Source organism: Delphinapterus leucas, chromosome 6, assembly GCF_059928025.1.
Source record: "Delphinapterus leucas isolate spDelLeu-1000000601 "Yukka" chromosome 6, BTC_Dleu_Yukka2, whole genome shotgun sequence".
Taxonomy (NCBI): domain Eukaryota; kingdom Metazoa; phylum Chordata; class Mammalia; order Artiodactyla; family Monodontidae; genus Delphinapterus; species Delphinapterus leucas.
The window spans coordinates 123,609,179-123,620,348 of NC_143134.1; the positions used below are offsets into that span (position 1 = coordinate 123,609,179).

General features: G+C 65.9%; 1 protein-coding gene across 2 annotated transcripts; it reads right to left on the minus strand.

The window, feature by feature from the left end:
* Positions 1–1,208: 1,208 nt before the first annotated feature.
* Positions 1,209–10,097, minus strand: LHX3 (LIM homeobox 3). 2 transcript variants are annotated; one of them, XM_022578239.2, is made up of 6 exons: positions 9,831–10,097; positions 5,401–5,572; positions 4,628–4,830; positions 3,774–3,925; positions 3,503–3,674; positions 1,209–2,708 (listed from the first exon to the last, which is right to left on the minus strand). In XM_022578239.2, exons 1-6 carry the CDS (start codon positions 9,916–9,918, stop codon positions 2,290–2,292), a joined length of 1,206 nt encoding a protein of 401 aa, XP_022433947.1. In that variant the 5' UTR covers positions 9,919–10,097; the 3' UTR covers positions 1,209–2,289. The 2 variants fall into 2 exon arrangements, with proteins under 2 accessions (XP_022433947.1, XP_022433946.1); XM_022578238.2 differs by lacking the exon at positions 9,831–10,097 and adding an exon at positions 7,766–7,859.
* Between the last annotated feature and the right edge of the window lie 1,073 nt (positions 10,098–11,170).

Here is an 11,170-nt window from a genome sequence, read left to right on the forward strand (position 1 = left end):
CCCGCCCCACCTGCCGCTCGGCCACGCCCCTGGGAGTCCGAGACCTTTGCCTGGGACTCCTTGCACTTCCCGACGGACACCTCTGCTCATCATGGGTCCCCCAGTGGCTAATGCAGCCACCCACCCCCACCTCTGCTCAGCCGGCTCTTCCCCGGGCGCTCCCCGCGACTGAAGGGAGATCAGGGCCTCTGCTCCCACCCCTGAATTTTCTCCCGAGGGCCTCCCCCATTTCTTGACCCTGGCATGCCCCTGCCCCATTAGGTACCCAGGGCCCAGGTGTGCCTGGGAGTTGCCAGCAACGTTCCTCCCGGTGGGGCCACAAGCTCTGGGTGCTGGGTGACGGCTGCTGCTGGTGAGGGAGCTGTCCCTGCCGGGGCCAGTGGGACTGGGGGTGACTTGACCAAAGCCCCTCGGGCTGCCTGGCCGAGGGGACATCTGGGGAGCTCCCCCTCCTCCTCTCCCACACAGGGGACCCTCAGCCTGTCCCCCATCCTCTGCTCTGATCTGGTGCCCAGCTCCCCTGCCCCCCACTAGGGGCCTGTTCACCCACCCAACTCAGTGCCCTGTTGTCCAGTGAAGGACTCAAGAGCCAGGCCTCTGCCCTCGGGCAAGGTTGGGGGGGCCCCAAATTCACTAACTCTCCTTTTATGTCCCCCGTTGGAGGGGGCGGTCACCACTGTCTCCACAGGAGGAAAGCAGGGCGCAGAGGGGGCAGGTCACTTGCCCAGGGTCACACAGAAAGTGAGCAGATGGCTGGGACTGGAATCCAAGTTGGAGAGACCCCCGTGACCACGTTCCTTGAATCTCCTGACTGGTTGACTCCAGCAGTCCCCCTCCCCCTGCTGAAGCCAGCTCCCAGCTGTGAGCAGTTTTGCTTGGTCGTGTCACCTGGCCACCCCAGCACCGGCCTCTCCCAGGGAGAGAGCGGGAAGGCCCAGCCCCTCCACCCATGGCTGGGCCGTCTGTTCTCTCACATCTCCTTCCAGTGCTCAGAAGCCTGGCTGAGATCCAGGGACAAAGGGGCCCCAGTTCACACCAGGTGCCATCCCTGGCAAGGAGCCAACAACTACTCCAACGGGGCTTCCAGCTTTCAAAGAACAGTCCCCCACTCCCAATGACTCCCTCCGCCTGCACCCCCCAGCATCATGAAAGGTACGGGCTTTCCAACGACTGTTACTGACAAATTTATTGAAGTCTGGGAAAGAACCGATGGTCAGAGAATAAATAAAAGACAGGGGACGGTCACAAAACCAACAGGTAGCTTGGGATGCAGGCTTGAGGAATAACTTGGATTCACACCCAGCCAGCCTTTGTGTCCGTGGCAGGCGGCAGGCAGCAAAGCATCTGTCGAGGAGGGCAGCGCGGGCTCGGCGGAGCCCCTGCTCCAGCCTTCTCCCGCGGGGCGTCCAATCCTCTGGCAGTTGGAGCCCGTGGAGAGGGGGAACTGGGGGCTGTTTGGCAACGGAAATCGGGGGCCTGGGCTTAGCCTGGACGCTGAGGGCCTGGGGGTGGCTGTGACTGGTAGGGAGCTCCTTAGGGGCTTAAGGAGTCAATCTCCCCCCACCCCAGGGTAGTGGAGCCCAGAAGTACGGGAATATCTAGAGCCAGTTGCCCCAGGGGAGAGGGGTAAGGAGGTTCCTGGGGAAGGTAGGAGTTGGTGGCTGGGAGGCCCCCAGAGGGACCAGGAAGGACACAGGCGTGGCCTCCTGCCTGGCCAGACAGGCCAATCTCTGACCTAAAGGTGGGGGCGGGGGGCAGGGGGCTACAGAACTCAGACATACGGAGCCTGGGAAATGAAAGCACAATTAGTATGTTTGTTTTTTTTTAATTTTAGAAATTAAAGCATCTTCCGGCCTGAGGGCTGTGCTGGTCGGGGCAGAGGCCCCAGAGCGGAGTGAAGGCCTGGCCTTGGGGGTGTGTGTGTGTGACATTTCCTGTTTGGAAACTGCAGCAAGCACTCGGTTAATTGGTCGATAAAGGGAGAAATCTGCTTACAAAACAAGGCTTGCTGAGTGGCCACCAAGTGGGCTGGCCCCCTGTCCCAGGAGGAGCTTCTCAGAAGGGAACCTGGAGAGTCCCTCTGCCTAGGGGAGGGGGCTGCGGGGGGGGCACTCCGCAGAAACGAGCCATCCCTAAGTCCTCATCCTGTCCCCCGCCGGTGGCACTGCGTCCTGCAGGGGTCCAGGGCTTTAGGGACAGGAGAGCTCAGCTCCAGACCATCCCCAGCCAGGGGCCGTGCTGCTGCCCAGACCCCTCGTGTCCGGTGCTCGGTGGAGCCGAGGGTCTCAGTCAGAACTGAGCGTGGTCCACCTCGTCCAGCCAGGAGGCGGGGCTGGCAGGGAAGTCGGGGTAGCCCCCGCTGCTCCCCGTGGAGAGGTCAGAGCTGGGTCCGTTCCCTGCCAGCACCCTCATGGGTGGGGGCCCACCTGGGGCTCCCGAGGGCAAGAGCCCCAAGCCGGCATCCGGGTACACCAAGCTGGAGAGGAGGGGCTGGGGGCCAGGGAGGCTCTGCAGGGCAGCAGGGGATGGGGGGACGCCGTAGGGGCTGCCGGGGCGCAGCTCTCGGTACTGCTCCGGGCCGGCCAGGCCTCCGTGCTCCAGCGGGAAGCTGCCTGGGGCCCCCGAGGGCCGGCCCAAGGCTGGGGCAGGCTCTCCCAGGCTGCCGTAGAGGCCGTTGGCAGGGCCCATTTCGACCATGGCTGGCTCATCTGCAGCGGAAGCAGAGGGCACTGCTCGGTGCCCACCGTCCGCCACCTCTGGCCCCGCTCAGTGCCCCCTGCAGGGGTGACCTGCCCCACGTCACACGACAGCTCAGCCCAAGTCTCTCACCCCTTCCACCCCTGAGCTTGTTCAGCTCAATCCCACCTGATGCCTAAGGAATGGTGGGCTCCCCTGGTGGGATCAGGGCCAGGAATAGTCCAGTCGGCTCCCGGGGCTCCAGTACGATCCCAAGGTTGCCCAATTATGCAGACAAGTTAAGTCCCAGAGAGGCTAGGTGAGCAGCTTAAGGTCACAAATGCTGCCAAAGCGTCTCTTGCACAAACTCTCTGAGGATGGACATTAAGGGGGGGGTGTCTTCCTGCTTTGGGAGGAGATAATCGGGTTCCGGAGAGGACCCTCCCCCAGCTCCAAGCAGCTCGGACTTTTCATCACCCCCAAATTGTGCTGCCACCTTCCTAAAAATCATTGCAAGTGCCGGGGGGCAAAGACACCGTCCACACCCTCCCACCAGGACAAAGCCTGCAGGGGGACAGGCCCTCGGGTCACAGGGGTTCTGTCCCCCTCCAGAGGAACAGCAGTGGTCCTCAGTGGCCAAACCACAGGGCTTGGGGATGGGGACCAGGGTCTATAAACGAGTGCTTTATAGGTGACGCTAAAGAGGCCAGGACCCAGGACGTTCGAATTTCCAGGCTCCCTACGGTCAATCAACCCAATGCTCTTCCCCATTCGGGGCTGCCACTCTGGGCGCCGCGGGTGAGGTGGCCGCCCGCGCCCGCCATACCGGTGAAGGAGACCTCGGCGTCGCTGTCCTGCCCCTCTTCCTGGACGCTGTCCTTGTCCGACTTCGAGCCGCCGCGGGCGCGCTTCATGTTACGGAAATACTGGCCCCAGCGCTGCCTGCCCGCGTCCTTCTTGAGCCTCTTTTCCTTGGCCCGGCGGTTCTGGAACCACACCTGGGGGCGGGGGCGGGTGAGTGGCCGGCACCCTGGGACCCGGGGCGGCCCTTGTCGGCCAGCGGCTCGCAGGGCGGGCGGGGGGCGCCGGGCGCTGACCTGCACGACGCGCATGTCCAGGCCGGTCTCAGAGGAGAGCTGCTCGCGCACATGGCGCGCGGGCTTCGGCGAGGTGTTGTAGGCGCTCTTCAGCGTCTCCAGCTGCTTGGCCGTGATGGTCGTGCGCGGCCGTTTGGCCGTGGCCTCGGCCTCTGCACCGCGGGGAGCCGTGAGCCTGGGCCTGCTCCTGCTGCTGCCCAGCGGTCCCACCCCCCCTCCGGGCGCGCGGACGTCGGGGCCACTGAGGCCGCCGCCGCCGCTGCGACAGCCCGTCTCGGCCGCGGAGGACAGCGGGTTTCGCGGGACGCGGGCGCCGGGGAGCGATGGAGAAAACGCGGCGGGGGGCATCCGGGCCCTGCGAGGGGCGGCCCTGCGGCGGCCTTCTTTAGGGACCCCGCGGCCCTGGATCGGGACGCAGGCGCCTCCAGCCTCGGCCCCTCGCTGACAAGTGCCCCCCCACCACCCCCCGGGTTCCTCTTTGTTCCAAGGGTGCGGGTAGGGCCGGATCTTCACGGTCAAGGATTTAGGAAGATAATTCAGACGCGGAAAGTTAATCCACATAATTCAGACCAACAGTCCTGCGCTCCCAAGGGCGGCGGCCACTAAGACCCCAGACCCCCGGCTTCCCCGGAGCGGGTCTGATACTTGTTCCCGCCAACTCTAGCTCCGGGGCCTGGGGGTGGGAAGGCGCTTAACTTCTCGCCCCGTGGTGAGCGCTTCCCAAAGGACCCTGGAGGGGAAGGATCCCTCCGCGCCCCATCCGGACTGGCCTTAGCCCCATTCTGCAGGCGAGGAAAGGGGAGGGTGGGCCCTGCCCAGGCCAATCCCGGGGACCATCGCCCCCTCCCACTGACCTCGCTGCTTGGCGGTCTCGTAGTCTGCCTTGCACACGAGCCGGCTGTCCTCCATGAGGTAGAACTCGTCTCCCGTGGCCAGCTGCCGCTTGCACACGACGCAGGCGAAGCAGTGCAGGTGGTACACGAAGTCCTGGGCGCGGCGCACCACCTGCGTGGGCGGGATGCCCAGCTGGCACGCGGCGCACTTGGTCCCGAAGCGCCTGCGGGACGCACAGGGCGCGGCTCAGCGCGGCGGGCGGATAGGAGAGCAGCTAACGCGGCGCCTCCGCGCAGGGTGCTTTCTGGAGGGAGGCTCCCCCCGGGCCCTGCCCCTGGTCGCCTGCCCGGCAGCTCCAGCAGAGCCGCACAGACTACCGAGAAGGGGATCCGAAGGCCCCGGGGAGCACGGCGGTCCTCTGTGCTGGAAGGGGAATGTCAATCCCGGTAGGCGCCCCATCCCCAGCATTAAGGACAAAAGCAAGATCAAGATGAAGAGGGAGTCAGTCCAATAGAGCGCTACAAACTTGGGGTTACCTTCTTAACGACTGCTTCAATGATTCACAAAATTAATTACTTTTAAAAATTGCTAATGTGCTAGCCCAGCTGCCATCGGAGAGGCCCCAGAGTGCCCTGCCTGGGGAAAAGGAGGGGTTTGGGGATGGGGGCTTTCGGGGCTCCAGACTTGGTTATTGTGGGGGCCGGGGAGTCCCTCAGGGTGGCCCGCTGTCGGCCTCCTTTCCACTGGGCAGCCTGCAGCCAGCCCTTCCCTCCCAGGCGGCAGCCAGGCTCACTTGAAGAAGTCGTCCTTGCAGTAGACGCTCTCTCCGCGGCTGAAGCAGCGCTCGGCCAGCGGCGTGTGGCAGTCGCTGCACTTAAGGCACCTGCTGTGCCAGTGGCGGTCCAGAGCCTTGAGGATGAAGCGGTCCAGGATGTGCTGGTCGCAGCCAGCACACAGTGGGATCTCTGCAGGCAGAGGAGCCACCAGTGGTCATGGGCACCACACAGAGAGGGAGAGGCCTCACCTTCCGCCCCCCCACCGAGCTCCCGGGACCGGGGCTGCCAGGAGACCCCCTTCCCCGCACACCCTCTTCCCCGGCCAGCGTAAGTGGCTGCCTAGCTCCCCAAGTTCAGGGAGTGCGTGACTCTGAAGTCCACAGCCCGGCACACAGTTGAAATTCACGACAACTGAAACTAGGTTTAGAAACATGCCCATGAGCAGGAAGGTGCCCAGGCCATCCCATTAGGCCAGATACCTTCAACTGCAAAATGTTTCCAGTTCATGAAGGACACACGTTGAGCTCAAATGAAACCCCCGCCCCAGGGGCTCTCTTAGAGGCTGGGCTGGAAAACTGGTCCTTACCATCACTGGAGGCCAGGCACATGTGGGTCGTGGGGCATCCACCACCCAGTTGCCCTCATTACTTGCACAATTAAGCATCATGGCGGCTAGGGGCTCCTTGCAGGTGTGGCTGCCTGGCCCTGTGGCCCTGTCTGCAGGCCACCAGAGTAAACGCTGCTGCCCTCCCTGTCTCTGGGCGGCCGTGAGGGTACTTGTGAGTGGACTGGACACATGGACCCTCTGTCCTCATGCTCAGACGTGGATGCCTGAGCTCACAGTAGGCAGTTTGCCCTCCCCACAGAGACACTTGGCTTCTGCTCCCCTGGGCCTGCAGGCCTCCGGGGGAACCAGGCTGGGGAAACGCAGGGAGCCACAGGTCCATGAGGGGCTTTGCAGGGTGCTCATGAGGTGAGGACTCCCTGTTACTTTAGAAAAGGTCTCCGGAGGGAAGAGAGCCACGAGCAGGAACTGGAACATACAAAAATATAGCACCACCGCACCACGCTCACCTCACTGACGGCGGACTCCTCCGGCCCCAGGCTGGCCTGGCAGCGGCGAGAGGGCCGGAGAGGGACCTCCCTCAGCCCCAGGAAACCACGAAGGACGGGGTCCCGCGTCGGGCAAAACCGTAGCCCTGGGTGTGGAGCCTGGGGATCTGCCGCCTGCCCTGGCCCCCCAACCCCGGGCGGCGGTGGCAGGGCGGCCAGGACACCCGGCACAGAGCTGGTGGCTGGACAGGCCCGCGCAGCGCGGATTCAGCACCGCGGCCCGGACAGCGCCCCGGCCGTGTTACCCGCGGAGCCCGCGTCGGGCAAAAGCCGCTCCCGCCGCGCCCCTCGCGCTCTCGCGAAGCCCTGGCGACCCGGGCCTTACGTTGCATGGCGACTCCGGACTTGGCGGGGTCTCCTACCGTCCGCGCTGGCGAGGCCCAGCAGAGCCTTGCGCCCGCCCGCCGATCCCCGCCGGCTCTCCTGAGCCGTTTCGCCCAGAGCCCGCACCCCTCCCTTCCTCTCTCTCCGCCCTCCCGCCCCTTCCTCCCAGCCCCTGTGGCCACCCCTCCCAGGAACCTTCGGAAAATAAATAAATAAGTAAGTAGGAGGCGGATGAGACCCCGCAGCCTAGATGCAACCCCTTTCCCACCTGCTCCATCCCTGCTGCTCCCCGCCCCTCCAGGGCCACCTCCATCTCCATCCTGCGGGTCCCGCCTGCTTGGAAGCCCGCGGAGAACCATCCCAGTTCACAGGAAGCCAAGGCGCTGGGGGCGAGACTGGTGCCGCCGGGAAGTTGGGGGCTTTCCTGTAGGAGGACCAGCCCCGAGTGGGCCAACAGAGCAGGTGCGTGTGAGTGCAGACACCTAGACCCCAGCTAGGGGTGTCCTACGGCCGGGGTCCAGCTCCACGCGGGCCCTTGCATTTGAACTCTCTTCCCCTGGAAAGTGTGTAGGGTCTGGGTGCAGGCAGCCTTGCTGCAGATCCTCCTACGCCGTCGTCACTGGGTCTCACGTTTGTTCTCTGTGCGCTCTCCCGATTAGGGCGAGTATTTCCTGAACCGGTCCTGGGACCCGGAGGCCCCCCTCCCTCCCCAGCCTGGGCGCCACGACCAAACACCCGACAACACAGCTCCAGGGGCCCAGAGGCAGCCTCGCTGCTGGGATGCCCAGCACGCAGGGTCGTGCTGTGCTGGGGACCTAGCACCTACTCCTGCCGGCGTTCCCTGGCTCCCGCCGCCTCCGTGGCCAGGCCGGGAAGGGAGCGAGGACCTCTGGGTCTCCACGGGGTCCGCCCTCCCGGGTGCAGCCGCTCGGCCCGGGCACCCACCTCGGCGCAGGTCTTCCCTCCGCGCCAGCAGCGCCAGCAGCAGGTCGCCGCCCGCCGACTCCCGGCCCGGGACCAGCTCCCCGCGCGCCTCCATGGGTTCCCGCCGCCCGGCGCCGCGGCTCTCCGGCCCTGAACTTTCCAGGGGCCCGGCGAGACCACGGCCTCAAAGGCCCCGGGCCGGCGTCTGAACGACTCCCGGCGCTGCTGGGCGCTGCGCCCGCGGGCCGCCCAGGGGCCCGGAGGCTCGGGCCGCGGGGAGGCGGAGCAGCGGGGGGCGGGGCCGCGGCGCGGGGCGGGGCCGGGGTCGCCGAGACGCGCCGGTGGCGTCCGCGGACTCCGCGCGCCTTTGCGCGGAGAACTGCTGTGCCCAGACTCCACCCCGAGTGCCCGGCCCGAGAGTGGGGACGCTCAGGGGAGGAGCCGGGCCCGAGCTGCCCGAGCCCGGCAGCTTCCTGCCCCGGCGCCGGCTCAGGGCTGAGGCCTGGGGCTCGGGCGTGAAAGCCCGCGGGTAGCCTGGGGGTCAGGGAGGGAGCCGGGTCCTACCGCCGCTGAGGCTCGGACTTGAGAGGCTACGTACGAGCTGGGAGGCTTGGTCACAATGTCTGGTCGCATGTGCGCGACCCAACACCCAGGGAGGGTGAGTGTGGCGTCCAAGGGCTCACAGCGACGCCACCAGGAGCTGGACCCAACCTTCCCGCTCTGAGCAGCTTCTGGGCCCCACCCTTGGAACTGCAGCCCACAGTGGGCGCAGGGAAGCGGGGTGAGTCTCCGGAGGGAAACCCAGTGTCCTCGGCTCAGACTCCAGGATGCAGCCAAGACTCCAGGTCAGGAGGGATGGAGCTGGGAAAGCCGGGATCCACTCTCACTTCCCCCCACCCGCCAGCACCCCTGCTAGCACAGGAGAAAGCCCCCGTGCCCGATTTTCCCACACCCTGCCCCCAGTCCAAACAGGTGAGCTTGCGGGAACGCACCATCCTTGCAGGTAGAGACGCACCTACCCCAGAGGGCATCCAGCACCTGGCCACAGGCCAGTGCAGTCACCCACAGTCAGCACACAGCAGGGTGGGCCCCTGGCAGCGCAGGGCATGGCGAGAGCAGGGACCCCAGGAAGCCCTGGGGGACTAGAGGTGGACGCCACCCTCCAAGAGGCTCCACCTGGGAGTCCCGCAGTAATGCCCCATCTCACCCTGCCTCCGCCTGGCCTCCAGTGGCCCGGTCTGTACACTTTAATTTGGAGGCCGGCCTGGAAGGACCTGGGCAGGAAAAGCACAGCTCCTCTTAGCTCTGAGCAGACCCCATGTCTCCGTTTGAGCAAAGCCCCATGCCGCCAGCGCCTGCCCCTTCACTCCGTGCTACATTTGCTCCCGGGGACAGAGAGGGAGCGTGCACTCCGGGGAGCTGAGCGGGTGCTGGGTGCGCTGGGGTGTCGGCCGTTGAGTGTCAGCTGCTGTGGAGGCCTGCCTGAGAGGAGCCATGTGTGGTCCGACTGGGGCAGGGGCGGGCGGGCCCATGCGCTCGGCATCTGGCCGGCTGGCCAACAATGCCTCCATTATTTCCCGACGTCCTTGCGATCGAATGGCCCTTGGGGAGGGCGGTTTAGGCAGTGGGCCGACCTAGGGGACTCGGTGCCGCGCAGTTGGGCCGGCTGGCGAGGCCCGGGCTGGGCTGTGTGTGGGAGCTGAGACGCGTGGGGTCTCTGGATTTACTCGGCGGCCCTTTCTCTGCCCATCTCCTCCCCACTAGAAATGCCTATGAGGTCCCTTCTGTTCTTGGGGTTCTCCGCAAAAAGCCACGGACACTAGAGCGCAGGTCCAGGCTTCCCGAACCATCGCAGGGAGCTCCAGGCCCTCTGCCCACTCAGGGCTCTGCCAGCCTCCCGTCCCCTCACCCCGGTTCCTGTCTCATGTCCTGCCAGAGGTCTCCCCAGACTCTTTCCCTCCCTGCCCTTGGTGTGCTGCACCCATTCCTTCCTGCTGTCCCTCTGTTTGCCTCTGCCGACCCTGCTGTTTTTCCCCTCCGGGTCTTCCTGCCCAGGTTGGAGGCTGCGGGCAGGCGGGGCTCTTACCCCTAGTCCCGCTGAAGGTGCAGAGAGCGGCGGCTGCGGGGGCCCCGGGCCGATCTCGGTCGCCCTCGAGATCCGTTTCCAGCAGCATCGCGGCCGAGGGGCCAGGCCGGGCCCAAGTGGTGCGGGCAGCGCTCCTTCCTCCTCCTCTGCGACCCCCGCCCCCGCCGGGAGGGTTTGGCCCTCCCCGCGTCCCTGTGCGCGCAGAGCGGCCAGACGCAGGAGCCTCTGGGCCGGGCGCTGTCCGCGGTTCTGAAGGAGGCGCGCAGCCGCCCCCCTTCCCCGCCCCCGCCCGCCGCCCCCCTTCCCAGGTCCCCGGTCCCTCGGCCCGCCCCGCCGCGTCCCCATCCCCTCCGCCGCCAGGCATGGGCGGCAGCGGCAGCTGGCTGCGCCCTGAGCTCCAGGCCCGCCCGAGGGCTGGGGATTCGCCCCAAGCGGGTGCTCCACCCTGCCGTTCCTGCTCTTTCCTGCTCCCGGCCTCCTGGAAGGCAGCGTCCAGGCCGAGGGCTCTCCAGCCCCATCGGCCTCCAGACAGGCTCCTACTGAGGCTCTAGCTCCAGGTGCTGCCCCGTTCAACGGTTGCTTTAGGCGGGAGGAACTTTCTGCACGCCCGACCTCCCCAACACGCAATGCCCCCGGGTCTCAGGCCACGGCCCCCTTCCACTCCCCCAGGGCAGCGGGGAGGAAGGGCAGCTGGGGCGCCCCCAACAGAAACTACTCAGACAGAAGGACCCAAGAGCCGTGAGCGCCAAGACCCTGGGTGACAGGGGTTACCCGATGGTAAGCCTACGCCGGCACCACACAGACCGGGCTGGGGGGCAGGGTGCCCGCCGGTCACTCAGTGCCAGCGGCTGCCTGTGCCCTTTCCGGACGGGGGCACAGACCGTCTGGGAAGGTGAATTCACAGAAACTGCAGCCAAGAGAACGCCCCTGAAGCCACACTCGACCAAAACAAGGTGGGGGAGGTGGGAGAAGAAATCAAAGTAGTTCACAGGGGCTCCCCTGGTGGCGCAGCCGTTGCCAGTGCAGGGGACACGGGTTCGAGCCCTGGTCCGGGAAGATCCCACATGCTGCGGAGCAACTGAGCCCGTGCACCACAACTACTGAGCCTGTGCTCCGGAGCCCTCAAGCCACAACTACTGAAGCCCGTGAGCCTAGAGCCCGTGCTCCGCAACAAGAGTAGCCCCCGCTCACCACAACTAGAGAAAGCCCACGCGCAGCAACGAAGACACAATGCAACCAAAAATAAATAAATAAATAAATAAAATAACAGTTCAGAACCGGAGGCAGCAAACAGGTGTTGGGGCAAAGCCGTGGGCGTGAGGCAAACCTGGTGGCCGACT